The sequence below is a fragment of the Parasteatoda tepidariorum genome, chromosome 6 (genome assembly GCF_043381705.1).
Source record: "Parasteatoda tepidariorum isolate YZ-2023 chromosome 6, CAS_Ptep_4.0, whole genome shotgun sequence".
Taxonomy (NCBI): Eukaryota; Metazoa; Arthropoda; class Arachnida; order Araneae; family Theridiidae; genus Parasteatoda; species Parasteatoda tepidariorum.
The window spans coordinates 3,824,258-3,840,825 of NC_092209.1; the positions used below are offsets into that span (position 1 = coordinate 3,824,258).

General features: G+C 32.1%; 1 protein-coding gene across 2 annotated transcripts in view; it reads right to left on the reverse strand.

The window, feature by feature from the left end:
- LOC107454675 (putative inorganic phosphate cotransporter) overlaps positions 1 to 16,568 on the reverse strand; it is a 26,395-nt gene that overhangs the window by 3,435 nt on the left and 6,392 nt on the right. The window contains exons 1-9 of one of the 2 annotated variants that reach the window (XM_071181923.1): positions 14,982 to 15,274; positions 12,062 to 12,124; positions 11,060 to 11,427; positions 9,527 to 9,710; positions 8,928 to 9,049; positions 6,815 to 6,964; positions 4,401 to 4,533; positions 1,767 to 1,922; positions 43 to 128 (exon numbers count right to left, since the gene is read on the reverse strand). In XM_071181923.1, coding sequence (XP_071038024.1) covers positions 43 to 128; positions 1,767 to 1,922; positions 4,401 to 4,533; positions 6,815 to 6,964; positions 8,928 to 9,049; positions 9,527 to 9,710; positions 11,060 to 11,200 — 972 coding nt within the window. In that variant the 5' untranslated portion in view covers positions 11,201 to 11,427; positions 12,062 to 12,124; positions 14,982 to 15,274. Of the gene's footprint in view, positions 1 to 42; positions 129 to 1,766; positions 1,923 to 4,400; positions 4,534 to 6,814; positions 6,965 to 8,927; positions 9,050 to 9,526; positions 9,711 to 11,059; positions 11,428 to 12,061; positions 12,125 to 14,981; positions 15,275 to 16,568 lie in introns of those variants that run through there. The other variant, XM_071181924.1, reaches the window with a different exon arrangement.

The window sequence follows — 16,568 nt, forward strand, 5'->3', positions numbered from 1 at the left end:
TATATATATATATAATGAGAAAAATATGCTACATTTACTTACTCCATTAGCGGTGAAATAACCAGCGATGATAGGACCAAAAAGCGCAAAAAGATTGGCCACACAATTTGTGATTGCATATAAAGTACCTGAAAAGTAATTAAATTTAAACAACAAAAAGCTTTCTTAAACACTTCAGTTATATAAGTTTACTTAATTAACAATTATTACAAAGAATTAAAATATGCACGTAAACCTTTGAACTTTGTAAACCATTTTAAGAATTAAATAAATATAATGACATAAAAATGTGACGCTACATAATAAAAAATAAATGTTTTTGTTTTTGAAATTCTTTAATTCCTCTTCCTTTCAAATTTCAGGTTATGGTTTATAACTTTATGCTTTGAAACAACATAAAAAAAATATAATTTCAAAATGAAATTCGAATTTTTTTACTGTGCAATTAAATTATAAAATTAGTATTCATTTATTTTAATTAATTTTCGCATAAAATTTTCTTTATGAAGAAAAAACATAATAAAATACAATAAGACCACCTCCATGTAGTGATCTCATCTTTTTACGACCATTTTTGGGAGGCGCGGAATTTTTTCTACAGGCTTTGCGTTGAAAATAAAACTTTTCAGAGGGACCATCAAAACCTCTCCCAGAGATCGGGCAATCTTCCGCCCAAAATGCACAAAAGTTCAAATAAAGAAACACGAAAAAATATCAAATCAAAAAACATTCACAAACAAATAAATAGATTAAAATGTATTCAAATTTTTTGTGTGAGGCTCTTACAGAGATGCCAACTTGCTCCGGACAGTGAATGTATATGTAGGATTCTCGGTTAAATAAATACGCCTAATAGGGTTTTTACTCACTACTACTTATAAATTATTCAAACATATATATAACACGCCAACCCTTTAAAAAAATAACAAAATTTACCTAATATATGCACATTTTAGTTGGAGTTCTCAACCGTTTCTAAAAATATACATTGTTTAATCCAGAACTGTTAGCATCTCTGCTCGTATTTAGAAAGCTATTTTTAACGATCCCTGAAGGAGATCTGCAACCTCGTGTTACAGTTAGTTTAAAGTTAAATTACAAAGAAATAAAGTTAATTTAAAAACAAACTAAGCATCTCTGACAAACAGACTTCTCATTTTTTTAAAGCTAACTAATTTGTATGATATAAAATTAAATGCAAACTTAAATAAAAACATAACTGTTTATTTATTTGAAATATTTCTATCATTCCTAACAGGTAAATTTGTTTTTTCACGTAATTATATTAGTACATAATCATTTTTATGGACGCTAAATTTTATTCATTTAATCAATTTTCATGACGCTCGCAAATTCGGTTTTTCCGCACTAACATCCGCTTGTGGTAAATCATGTTCACTTGATAACAATTTTGAAGTCAAAGGAGGTGACCCTTAAGAACCACCTACCTCTATTAAAAACTATTTTACTGTGGATTTCCCGAGAAGTTTCACTATTTAGAGAATATTAAAGACTTTTTCAATCAAAAGGTTGCATTATAAAGTGCCAATTACATTTGTAAGAAACTTGATTTCTAATCACCCAATAATATAACTTGCCCCATAACAAATATATAACTTGGATCCGAAAACTATTTATCATTAAGGACATTTCCCTAACAACTTTGAAGACTTTGAGAATAACACCATTACGAATATTTTAACTTCTGTCCCTAATAGCATTCTCAAAGTAAATGAACTGTGAAAAATCCATTGATAGAATTTTACCTGCGAAATCTGGGCACATATCTATGTGGGTGACATGATAACCAGAATAAATACAGCCATTGCAAGCCATGCCTATGCACAGCAGACCAAGAATAAGCTCTGGTCTACACCCAGATACTGTTATTATAATCAGGCATACAGCTGGTCCGAATAATCCTAGAAAAAAATATACAAAAACGCTCAAAATACATACTTTAAATAGCAAAATTGAAAATAATCTCGAATTTTCTAATATTCTTGAGACTGATTATGAAATTCAAAAAACAAAATTTTTTTCAAATATTTCGCTATTGACATGACAAATACAAAAAATAAATCATAAAAAGGAAGAAAAAAGTAAACAATACTGATGTCGGTAATTGATGATTGAAATTTTTCCTGTAACAAAAAGTGTCAACTTGTCTTTTCATACCTCATATCGCTTGTATTTTCAAATTTTTATCTGTCATGTTTATGAATATTTGAATTTTTAAACTGTTTATAATTTTTCTCATCTTGATTGAAGAGTTCATTTAAATTGTGTGATTATGAGGAATGATACTTCTTGGTCTATAACTTCATTGTGATCTTCAAATAAAGGACTTCAAACAAAGAAAAACCTGTCATAAAAATAGTTAAAAAGGAAAATCAAGCTCTTAAATTTGCCTATAGCGCTACTGCTGATTTCTTTTCTAGAACATTTCAATTATGTTAATAAATACTACATGTGTTTAAATGTGTATTTCTTATAATTCATGTTAGTTTTATACACTGAAGAGCCAAAAAAACTGGTATACCTGCCTAATATCGTGTAGGGCCCCCGCGAGCACGCAGAAGTGCAGCAACACAACGTGGCATGGATTCGATCAATGCTATCTTGAACTGAGTTCTATTACAGTGTACCTGTTCGAGAAGCGGACACTTCACACTTTCATCGATGATTATGCCCGTGGAATAATGGCGTTGTAAGTGGATAATGGTGGTGAAATTGCAGAGACGGTGGTCAGATTAAATCTACATTTAATCTATGCGAACATNAATCAAGCTCTTAAATTTGCCTATAGCGCTACTGCTGATTTCTTTTCTAGAACATTTCAATTATGTTAATAAATACTACATGTGTTTAAATGTGTATTTCTTATAATTCATGTTAGTTTTATACACTGAAGAGCCAAAAAAACTGGTATACCTGTCTAATATCGTGTAGGGCCCCCGCGAGCACGCAGAAGTGCCGCAACACAACGTGGCATGGATTCGATCAATGCTATCTTGAACTTGAACTGAGTTCTATTACAGTGTACCTGTTCGCGAGGCGGACATTTCACACTTTCATCGATGATTATGCCCGTGGGCACCTGGAATAATGGCGTTTTGTAAGTGGATAATGGTGGTGAAATTGCAGAGGCGGTGGTCAGATTAAATCTACATTTAATCTATGCGCATATTTAATAAATTATTAATATGTTTACATAACACAATCGGAATTATTAAAGTGTTCACATAACACATCGGAGTCAATGCTATTTGTCTTATATACGCTTTGATGATCGCAGCGCTGTACTTTGATTGGCTCCATACCCCTTTATTTGCATACTCATGCCTGTACCAGTTTTTTTTGGCTCTTCAGTGTATATTAATGTTAAAAAATTTATCCTTTTCATTTTAATTGTGCTTCTATTTCAGGGATATAATTTTTTTTTAAACTTTTAGATGGTGATTAAAATTTTTGGGGAAGTGGGATATAACATAAAAGGGTTCAACTAATCTTTTTATGTTATTCCTTTTCCGCAAATCCTTTCTTAATTTATTATTCAAATCGAAACGGAACTTTCTCACGGTTTAAAATTCACACCCTGTCTTTTAATCCATTTTTATTTCAAGTGGGCATTAAATAACAGTTAGACATTTTCCCCTGTAACTAAGCGTGAGAGTGGTAAAATTTTCTAGACCCATTTAATAGACCAATTATTATTATTAATGTTTGTCTTTTCCTCTGAGACCTTATAAAATAGAGGAAAAAACTTTAACTAGGATGAAAACCACCTTAAAACTACGTAAAACTACTATATATATATATATATTGTATAATGACAATTTACGCATCTTTGCATAGATTAAAAGCATTTTTATCGAAATGTATATTATAAAACATTTAGACTAATAGAAAAAAAATATATTTATTTATTAATATTTTTCAAGGTTGGCGTCGAACATTGTTTGCAATGTGGCAGTAATCTATAAAAAGATTTGCTAATATGACTTTTGATAAAAATCTAAAATTTCCCGCATCGAAAAAAGACAGAAAAAGAAAAGAAAAAAAGTTTTTATTTTTTCTTAATATTTTCCAGGTGAACATACAAGCCCTAAAGCAAAACTCAGCTGACTATGAATTATAGTATAATATTTTCTTTCTTTGAGAAAAAATACGAAAAAATATAACAAATTATACGAGCAATTTTTTTTAAACCCAAGATTTTCATGGATAAAAAACTAAATGCAGCACGGAGAAAATTCGGGATTCTCAGGGGAGGAATTTATGTCAGCAGGGGACACCTTCAATAAACTATGAATCTTTCGTGAAAAAATTTATATCAATCACTATACCATCAAGTACACAGGATTATATTTTTCTTTATAATAAACATATACCCTTACCTATACAATTTAGCAATTTTCGTATAGCTGTAATGGAAAGACGCCCGGATGCTCGAAGTTTATCTGCAACAATAGATGCTAACCATGCATTTAGAGCTTGTGCTATGTACGGTAATGCCGATAAGTACCCGTTCTAAATTCAAAAATGTGCAATTTACAAGTACGATATTCGCATTTTTTGCACTTATAAATAAAACAAGTAAATAAAATATAATAAAAACAAATAAGATGTCACCGTGAATGATCGAAATCAAGAGAATGTCGACTTTCCCCGGTGAACAATCACATAGTCGCTTCGGTGAATGTCTGAAATACTTGTTATATCCTATTTGATATTAATTCATTCGTTGATATTATTATATTTATTCGATATTTTAATATCTGCTAAGAATAGAGTAGGAGAAACATTTGTGTTGAGAGTACCAGTTAAATGCATACTGAGCAGTGGCACTTGACCTTAAAAAAAAAACATTGATGTAGGGCATATCGGGCAAATGTATATCGGACAGAGGCACTGAGCCTTATAAACATTAATGTAGGGTATACCTTAACTAGACCTAGTATATATTTCAGACATTTACCAAAGCGCCTATGAGATTGTCAACATTGATCGGTGGAAGTCAACAACCTCCCATTTCGGATATTCACAGTGACACATATATATTTACTTAAGCAGAATTTTTACTCCTTCCGAGGAATTATTTCCTTAGTGGGAGTGAATCTAACTATCTAATCCCAATCTAGATAACTAATCGAAATGCAATTGTAAATAAAATTGACTTTCCATGATTGATTTAGTTTATACTCATTCACATTTTTCTACCTGTAACTTGGCGTTATATATAAGAAATGTTAACACGTTCACGCCGGGAAAAGTGAAAATACTGGTAGAAGAACTGTTTCAATAATAGATAATATTAGGGAGGAGTTAATCTATTCTCAACAATAACAATTCACTGTATCACAGCGAAGAAGCAATTCAAAATAAAAATTGCATCTGTTAAAAACAATTGGTAGTCATGCATTTTTATTATTCCCGGAAAAAAACTAAAAAATGAAATTTATTGTTACCAGTTTTTACTCCGGTGCGCTGCCAAGATGAGAAAATCTAGCGTGACCCACCGGTGGGTCACCCCGGCGTGAACGTGTTAAACTATAATTTAGTTACATGCCTCTGCTTAACGTCGCGGAAGTTCATTCACGAAGGCCACGAGCCATTTAATCTATAAAAAGTGGTAGAAACTCGTTTTTATTTATTTATAATCTCTTTAATTTTTCCACCGTAAATAATACTCAAATTCATTACGTCATAAGGTACTTGTAACTACCATTATGACTCATTAAATTATTCAGATTTAAAGCAAACACATTCTTTGAATTTACTTTCAACGGTAAGCTGAAAAAACTATGCTACGACAGTAACTATCAATCTAGAAGTATGGAGTTTCTATTCTTGAACGCCACCTTTTATCATACCTGCCAACTTTTAATCTTTTCGAGGATGATTTTTCCCAGTGGTAGCATAATGGACTTTAAGTTACAATTTTAGGTAGAAACATAACAGTATTTTGAAAACGTTTATGCAGACTTCCGAAACTGCATTGTATATTAATATATAAGATTAATTTTTATAAAAATAGTGATGGTCAAAAAGATTATAAATTAAGTTTATAAATGCAAGGAATATAAAGAAAGCAGACATTTTACTACCACTTTAAATATAGAAATAAAATTTTACGCCAAATGCGTAAAAGTTGGCAGGTATGTTTTATTGATCAATATTTTCATATTCTTGAAGATGGCTTAAATATTTATTCTTTTATTTCCTTTTTTCCCTTTGACATTATTTTTTTTTTATTCTATTCAGTGAAAATAGTATCTTACCTATATGTCAAGACTTTGTTATTTCGTTAATAAATACTTTTAATTAAAATAAATTAGTTTAATGAAATATATTTATACCCTAACAATACTCTTGTTTAAAGAGCTGAGTGGAAGAACAGCGTAAGTGACATTTTCAGAGTGGCTATAACCAGGGTAAGACAGAAGAAATTAACATAAAAACTATTTTATGATGCCTTTAATAGGAGTAATAATTCCTTGCATTAATTTATGAACCACTACCTAATTTGTAATAAAATTCGTGAAATCAGATTTAAATCTAGTACGATAAGTTAGTATTTTTTCATAGGTTAATTTTCAAATTAACTTTTAAATTGTTTAAGACCTACCGTGCCGTGTTAATTCCTTAACTTAAACATCTGTATATAATATATACTAACAAGACTATATTGTTTTTAAGAGTTGGTGAAAAAAAATCTTAGATAAATATTAATAATTTAAGTATTATTGTGCTACCACTTCAAAATTTCTTTCAAAGTGATAGCACACGCTGGTAGCTAGAAAATACTTACAGATTTTATATCAAAATGAAGGATGTTACTGAGATAGGTTGGCAGCTCGGTGAACAAAATTGTAAAACCAAAACTGTAACCGATGTGAGCAACTACCAATGCCCATACAGGTATGGACGTGAGAATACTTTTCCAAGGTATTTCAGATTTCTGAAATATAAATAAATGGTAAGGTAGTTTTATGACAAAACGTTTATTTATGATATGAAAAATTGATATGCCGATGAAATGTAATTCATGGAAAATTAATAGAATGCTTCGTAAAATTTTCTTCCGAATTCATTTTTATTCTGCAGTAAAATTTTAAAATACATAACATATTCTTGATTTTAAAATAAACAAGAAAACTTACTTAAATAGATATCCTACATTTGCAGAAAAAATACATATTTTGGCGAAATTTGCTATGCATATAGATTAGAGATGAGATGGGCTTAGCCTAAACTCGGGGCGGTCTCTGGCTTTTGATTAAAAAAAGATGTTTCGTGCTCGGACTCATAGTAAAATTTTAAGAAACCTTTTTTTTAATAATTTTTAAAAAATATGTTTGATTAATTATTAAGTATAAAAATATTAAAATTTATTTTGAATAAAAATCTAGATAAATTTATTTAAAAAATTAGCTTCTTCTGTTCGGAGTGAGGCTTAAGATTAAGATTCTTAGTTTAAGATTTTAATTTTTTGCTTTTAATTGTTTTAGTTATTTCGGAGTTTCTATCCGTGCAATCAATGCCAAGCATTGGCCGTAGTTCTCTGATGGGCTGACGTGAGCGAAATGTAGATATATTAAGTGTGACGAACTTACGGACTTCAAATAGCACAGGGGAAGGTCCTATTTGCTAAGGAAAAAAAACTAATATTCAATGTTTCTTGAATGATGTAAAGTGAACACCATTTGGGGATTGACGAGCGTTAACGAGTAGAGAGGTAATCCTCAAGTGAAAATGTGGTTCTTGTCTGCAAAAGTACGTTCTAACAGAATTATCGGACATATATCTGGGGTTCGGGATCTATGTAATGCTATGTATCTCGGGCTCACACCTTCAAAAGTGAGCCCGAACTCATCTCTAATACAGATATACTAGTTAGTTGATAAATAAAATTAAAGCTTTCAGAATTTTTGGCAACTGTACAGGGATGCCACAGGTGACTAAAAATTTAAGAAGTGGTGACTAACAAATAGAAACAAATATATTACAAAATTACTTCTTTTAGCATATATTTTTCAATTTAAAATTAAAAATTATATAAGGCAAGATTTTACTTTAAATATGAATATTTTGTAATGTAAATCGTGATGGTAGTTTTGATTGCATTATTTATTAGATTAAATAAATACAAATGAATTGATAGACTTTACCACTTCTTACATTTATAGCCGCCCGTGACATCCCTTCTGTGCTAACATTTTAAATGTTTGCCCATGAGAGTGCTGGAGCAGTAGTATTATGCAGGTCTGCCAACTTTCTACACATTTTGTAAACATTTATTCTAGTGGTAGCAAAGTTAATGTTTTAGTGTCTTATTTTTTATTCATTAAATCTTATTTTTCGCATAAATAATTTAAAAGTTCATATGCGAAGCCACTTTGTCTCAGTTACTACCTGGCGAGGCTCTTAATAGTATGTTGGCGAAATAACCAAGAAACAATGAAAACTTCGGTTTTCAAATGTCTAAAACTCTGTTATATATTACACAAAGAGCGTAGTAAGTGGCAGGCCTACACATTGCTGTCAGCTGACCTTTTGCTTGATGAGAGTGTTTGAACTGAGCTGAACTGAATTGAACTTGTTATGTTAGCTGTGCCCCAATTCCATCCATCGTAAATTATTTAGCATTGTGTGAGTTCTTTGTGGCCAGCAGGCAGTGTGGTAACTATGGGGAAGAGAATCTTTGCACAAATAAAGATTATTTGAACAAATAGAATCACATTTCAAAAACAAAGAATGCTGCATGAAAACAGAAACTTATCTACCGCTTATGAAATTTTCTCAAAAGGCGTCTAAAGTCGGCAGCCTCGTATGACCTTTTATTGACCAATTTTTCGTCCTTTTTATTCATAAGTAATTACAAATGATTTTGATAGTTTTATTCATTTTAAACTTTTTCATACCATGTGTTTGTCTTTGTTCAGTTCAATGAAAAGCTTTTCTTCTTCGGATATTGTGGGATGACGATTTGGTGATTCATACATAAAAATGCTCCACAGCAGAAACCAGAAACATCCTAAAGCTCCTGCAAAAATAACAAAAAATATTTTTTATAAATGTTACAAAATTTGATTAAAAGTAGTTCATAGTACTTATAATGTAACAGAATTATTTTTTAAGCTGATCTGTGTGGAGTCTAACACACTAATTCGAGAATATCTATAAAGTGCTGACATGTATGCTAAGCTAATTTGGCTGATGTTAGGTTCAATTTGAGTCTTTGTTTAGAATAAACCGCAATCATAAGATTTATGAACAAAATGAGAAATTTATTGTAATCATACCATCCAGTTTTTGCAATTTTTTCAAAATAATTTTATATATGAAATAAAGCAGAAAATTAGAAAGAACTTTTACTATAGTTTTATCAGACATTAATCCGTTTGGCTGTCGGAATCGTACTTTGTAGTGATGGGAAAAGGGTTAATTTATTTTTAGATTAAAAAAACCCTCAAATTTATACTTTAAAGAATAATATTGAATAAAATTCAAAACAAAATACCAAAAAAGTAAAAGACAGAGGGCCATCCTCCAAGTAAATCTGTGCTGCACAGCAATCCAGAGACAGGCATGGCTATGACGTTTCCTATTTGATTCCCTGAAAAAATGACTGTTGAGATTCGGCTTCTTTGAAGTTTCGGAGACCATTTGCTGATCAAAAGGTTGATGGCTGGAAACGTTGCTCCCTAAGGATAAGCAACAATCGGAATTAATAAGCCAACCTCATCCAAAACACTTTGCGAAAACACAACAATTAGTAAGTATCCGTAGGAAAGCATGGTAAGTCATTTAAGCTTAAACTAAATTGATGTTGGCTAAGCTTCAGTTATTGCATTTCTTCGGGTAATGAAAATTGTATTTTTAAAACATTTTGGTCCAACAGCATTACCGGTGCTCATGAAATATTTTTCATTTAATGCGGAATTAAATCAGTTATTGATAAAAGTAACATAGTATTTTCGCAATATATTGCAAATACGTCTATTTAACTTTTAATGTTTTGTTTAAAATTATTTGCCTAAAGTAATGGAAAGACATATTCTTGTAGGCAAGAACAACTTTAACAAGCTCACAACACTTAATAAAAATCAATAAATAACAACGCACATGATTGCTCTTTCTTTTTAATAGCGATAAAAATTACGTTAATTGATTGTTAACTAAGTGTAATCTATAGGTCCTACTTCAGGAATTTAATTAAACATATCAGGTAATCAAATTTTCTCCCACAGTAGTGAAGCATTCCCGCAACAGCCAGTTGTGGGCGAGGAGATTATTGATGTTAAGGTTCCACAATTTCGTGACCAATGGCATGATTGCAGCAATATGATCAACACTGTGCACATGCTGCCTAAAACAAGCTGGTTTACATCGATCTGAAGCAGTGTGGGTGACAGGCTGCCACTGAGGATCGAACCCTAGTTCTTCACAATGCAGTTCAGTGCCTTAACCACTGAGCTACAGTGGCCACAATAGTATTGCGTTTTAAATCAGGTAAAATTGGTCCGGTTTATAATTTTTGGTCTTATGAAGGGTTCTTAAAATGCCTACTTATTGTCCCCAAATTTTAAAGATCAAACCCACAACCATGACTAAACTCTTTGCCCCGTCTACAACAGCTCTATCTTTAATTGGCCAACATATAAGGCCCTGTAATTTTCACTCTGACAAAAAGATAAGAACAGCGTCTAGGTGGTACTCTTCTCCTAAATTAACCACACCATACCAACAAAAGGACATTATGTCTTGTCAAATTTAACCTGAACCTTTTCTGCATATGCACAACTGTTGCATAAAGGATTGAATTCACGACCACTAACTCCCTACCAGAGGTGCGAGCAACGCCTTAACCGACGTTGCTCCGGTGTGTCGAGCTGAAGTGACCATCGCCATAACTGTTGCTTTGCTCAAAAAAAAATTTTAAAGGCTCCAAAATGAAGGTTTTAAACGTGCCAGAAAGTCATCTTTGAAAGTTAAAATATCATATCATTTACATTACTTGTTTAAGAATAATGTTTCTCTCTGATTAACTTACTTCGCCGAGTCCTTCGATAATCCGGGCAGCAATCAAAGCAGAGGTACTCCAACCAGCCGCTAAAGGAGTCAGTAAAGAGAACACAGATGTTATTAATATACCGAAACCGAATAACCATTTCGCTCCAAGTTTTTCTGCCATGACACCCCCAGGTATTTGAGTTACAATATATCCATAGAAAAATGCTCCAAGAATGGTTCCTTGAATTTTGGAATTCCAGTTGTATTGTTCTCCCTAGAAAGAGGAAAATCGTTTTTAAGGTCATTTTTTTCGAAAGTTATCAAATGTATGCTCAGTATATTTGTTCATATTTTTTCTTAATGTTATTTTTATTACTTCACGTTCAGTAATGTCAAATGAATAGAAAACTAAATTAAGTATTTTTCTAAACGATCAGCTTTCAAAAGAAAGAGAGGAGTCACGTTTTATTAAATTTAAAGTAAAATTTCATTAAAAGCATGTCTGTGATAGTTTTCGTTTAGTTAAAAAAAATTCGTGGAGGTAGCCGGTTCGAATCTCGTGGTTGTCCTAGATGTATCTTAGTACTATCTGTCTTTCTTATTTGACAAATGTTTATAAGCCTAAATTGAACACACAAACTGTATGTATTTCTAATAAACCAAGAAATGGGGAAAGTCAATTTACGAACGTATAATCTTTTCCCAAAGTAATACATATTGGTAGTAATACATATTCAGAATATAATCGTATGAGCTGAGCATATCTTTTCATTATTTTGTTTTCCTGCTTTTTTATATACGTGTATATATAGTTTTATCGTATATATCTTTTTTATTTTTTTAAAAGTATTTTATTTTAATAATTTATTTCTTTTTTCTTTCATTTTTAACATATCTCTGTATATTTTTTTTCACCATATTTCTAACATATATAATAATACAGAGAAAACATAGAAAATAAAGATTAATGAAAAGAATAACAAAAATTATTAAAATAAAATATTTAAAAAAAATTTTTTNATTTTGAAATTTTTTTATTCACAAATTCCAAAGAATCCAAGAGCCACAAAAACATACCTTTTCTGCAGGTAAAATGTCCTTTTTTCTGAAATAAATAAATCGATGAAAATAACACACGATCTTGTTTGTAAGTTTTTTTTTCCAGACATGTATTTTTTGCAAAGCAATCTACTAAACATGAAAAAGGTACATCATGCCTGCCAATATTTCCAGCTTTTCTGGAAGATTTAATATTTATATTTTAATTGCTATCAAAACTTATACTTTTCTTTTTCATTCTTGGTTTTATAGATTATAAGTAATTTAATTACTACTACCCAGTGATCAGTAGTAGTGCACTACAGGTATTGAAACTATTGTAGTCGGAGTCTCGGATTTCACAAGGCGTTTAGGCCCCGAAGGGGCCTTTTACCTTTCCATATGAAGTTGTGGTCTCAGGTAGTTAGTTGCATCGGAGTGAGCCTAGAAGAAAGGGAGAGAAGAAAAAGAAGGTGGTGGGCGTGGCCTGATGGATTCTGCCCGGTGATTGGCTGGATGGCTGGCTAAGCTTGATCTGATGTGAATATTTTTGAAGTTTTTGAAATTACTAAGTTCTGAAGAAGTGCAAGCACTTCTGGATTGTCCATGAGTTTTTCCAACTCGGCAAAGAGTGGAAGAGATCTGGCTGCAGGTGAAATATTAGGTGGAACGGTTTTAGGGATATCAGCTCTGGTTTTTCTTCTGGATTGTTGGCGCCTTTTCAGTTGTCTGGATGGGCAACCGGTGAAGTTAGCAGTATGGTCGCCGGCACAATTTGCACATTTTGCAGGCGTTGATCTGTCTTTGGTGCAAATGTAGCTGCGGTGTGGTCCCGCACACTTAACACATCTTGAATTGTTGGTGCAGGAGCTCTGAGTATGGCCATACATCTCTGATGTATGGCCAAATCCCTGGCAGTTGTAGCATTGAATCATGCCACGCCCACCACGGAAGTGCTCAATTCTGATTGGTCGATCGACGAAAGTCTTGGTTGAATTCAGAAAAGATTTGCTGAGGTTGTTGTCATCTTTGCAAAAAACTACGAAGTCTTTTTTGTTGTTATTTTCAGCAAATTTCCGTCTCAGTTGGAAAATCTGCATTGGTTTGAAGCCGGTGGTCTCTATCTCAGCAAGAAGCATGTCTGGTGTAATCGCAGCCGAGAAGCCTCTAAACAGGAGTTTAGCAGATCTTGAGTTCTCGACTACGATTTTCTCCTCCGCCGGAGGATAAGGAATCTTTGGTGGTGAAGTATCCACAGGAAGAATATTTGGGTTAGCTTTTCTCTGCTTCTTTCGTACGGGAGTGCAGGAGGGAGAGGCTGCCGCAGGGGTGTCGGTAGTGGTCCCGGGTACTGGTTCAGGGTCCTCCGGTGGTGTACTAGCGATCTGATTGGTCGACTCTGAGGATTCCCGGCATCTGATTGGCACTGGGGTTGACTGGGCTGAAATCTGCATACTCTTTTCAATGAGGCATTCCTGGCGGAATGCACTCTCTCTGATGTAGGGATTAGGAGATCCTTTCGGTGTACATTCGAGGATGTTGTTGGCACAGTAGATGATCATGTCTGGAGTGACACCTTCGCAAATCATCAAGTCCACTTCGTAGTAGGTTTTCTGTCTAATTTCATCCTCATTCGTCAGTGAGGAGTCGGAGGGATCAGGCCTGGGAGAGCGCCTTGGGGTAGACTGATTAAACCGCTCTCCCCCTCGCCCAAATCGATGAGTTGACATCACGGTAGTGTGAAAAGAATTTAGCCCTACTCTCAATTCGGGTCTAATATTCTAGTAAACTGCAGTGCTTCACACCTTACTCTCAATTCAGGATGTGTTTGTTACACGTGGACATAAGACCTACTCTCAATTCAGTCTGATGGCGGTGTAGTCGGAGTTTTCTGTAGTTTGTGGTGTAGTGTGCTACTTTTTTTAAAAAAAGTGGTGATCAGGAGTAGTGCACTACAAATATTGAAACTACTGTAGATGGGTTTTTTTTGCAGTTTGTGGTGTAGTGCGCTACTTTTTTAAAAAAGGTAGTGTAGAGTAGTGCGATAGGGGAAAAAAACAGTAGTGTGTGGAGCATTCGCATTCTTACATCTTGCATTTTTTAAATTAAATATTTTATGCTGAGAAAGGCATAAAAAGTTGATAGTTAAATGAAAATATTCGAAAAAATGTTTCGGAATAGCAAACTAGTTCACGTCAACATAAATAATATACAATTTAATTATACCCTTGTACAGGGCTGAAAGTGTTATCCCAGACCTCAAGTTATCAAATCTGAAAGTGTTATAAGGCCATTGTTATCCAAGAAAAAGTGAATTCAGTTATTTTTCTCCGATTCGAAATGTTAATGCAATATATCATATCCTTTTCGTAATTTATTCATTATATTGTTGTTAAGGAAACATTATTTTGAAATTTTTTTATTCACAAGCATTTTAAATAGATAACTTCATAAAAACAATTGAAATATTAAATAAATAATGGATAATAAATTAGATTTAAATTTAATATCAAGTTTTAAAAATTATAACTAGTTAAAGAGAAATCCTATATATATATATATATATATATATATATATATATATATTGAAACTTGGGCGATTCATGCAAAAATATAAAAAGTGGTAGCAAAACTATTTCGTTTTTACTCTCTTTTTTAAAGAAATTATCCATTTCTGATTTCCACAAACATAATATCAACATATTCGTAATTACCATAAATGAAGTTTCACATCAAGTACTTCAATCACTTGCGGTTTTTTTTAATTGAAGTTGTAGCTATGGTGACTAAAGCTTTTATAAAATATTACCTACCACTTCTTTAAAATATTAATCTATTACACATGTATTACACTTTTTTGTGGATAAATCTACCCGTATGTAATGTGCCAAAATATTTTTATAAATAAAATTTGCATTTCTTACCAATTAATGGAGTTTTCTCGTTTCTTTCCGTCATCTCTTACTTAATTGCGTGATTCAAACCATTTTCATGCAGGTATGAGTTCTAGTTTTCAAACTTTTAAAACTGGGGCATAGAAATCGCCTCTTACGCTTAATATCCTGAAAATTTCTTCCGGCGAGTCACAAGCAACTTTATATCTAGTAATGATCTTTGATGAACCGCAATCATTTATCCAAGTTTCCAAAATAAATTTTTTCCTACTTCGTTCATAAAATAATTTTTCATTATCGAATAGAAAAAAGAATGTTTAGACTAATTCAATAATAAAAACTTAATAAACTCCGTTTGATTCAAAGAATCCTCTCCGGAAACAAAAACAGCTGCTTCAGCAATGTTTAGTAAATAAATAAGTTACGAGTGTATTGATTTTCCGATAAACTACGTAATATATCAATTTCAGAAATAATGACATTTACCACTTTCACTGAATGCTTAAAATGATAATAGAGATTATGAAACAAGAGATATAGAGCGCGTTATCATTCATAATAGGTAAAACTTGTATAAGAGCGTGGAAAAACAATTATTTGATTATTTTTTATTTGAATTCCGATCACAAAAACCATTCAATCTAGATTTATTTTCTATTTTAAATTTAAAGTGGAATTCAAAAATTTGAAATTTTTCCAAATCAAAAAATTTGTCATTGTACTTAAATATTTTAATTCGAACCAAAATAATTCAATCAAGTTTTCAATTATTTTTTGAGGTATAAAAAAATGATGATTCGACATTTTAAGCAGATGGACTATTCAATGAACTTTGATATTTTATTTCATAACCGTCGTTAAACAGCTGACTCAATTTTGGGCTTGCGGCTACCAATGTTCAACTCCGTAGCATTCTAATTTTGAACCCAATCCAGAAGACAATGGAACTCCTGGATCAAGTACCGGGAGAAATTTGGGAGAATATATATATATACCTGCCAAATTTTACGCGTTTGGCGCAAAATTTTATTTCTATGTTCAAATTGGTAGTAAAATGTCTGTTCTGCATTTATAAACTAAATTTATAATCTTTTTAACCACCACTATTTTTAAAGAAAATATAATCATATATATTAATATGCAATACAATTATGGTAGTCTGCTTAAACTTTTAAAATTATTCCGTATGCATACCTGCTAACTTTTAATCCCTTCCATTATCATTTTTGCCAGTGGTATTAAAATGGAATTGAAACTTCAATTTCAAGCAAACAAATACGTTGTAATTGAGAAAACTTAAGTTGACTACCATGATAGTAACGCATCTTAATATATGTGCTTAATTTTTGTAAGAATAGTGGTGATCAATATCATTTAAAAATTAAGATTATAAAAGAAAAAATAGTATATAATTACTAACACTTTAAATATGAAAATAAAATCTTCCGGAAAATCCGGTAGAGTTGGCAGGTACGCGTATGATTCAACCTAAATTAGTAATTTAAATTCAATTTTACTACCACTGGGGAAAATCATTCTTGAAAGGATTAAAAGTTGGCAAGTATGTACAGTCCGCAAAAGTCCTGAACCAAAGCCACTAGTCACAGTTGCCCTAGG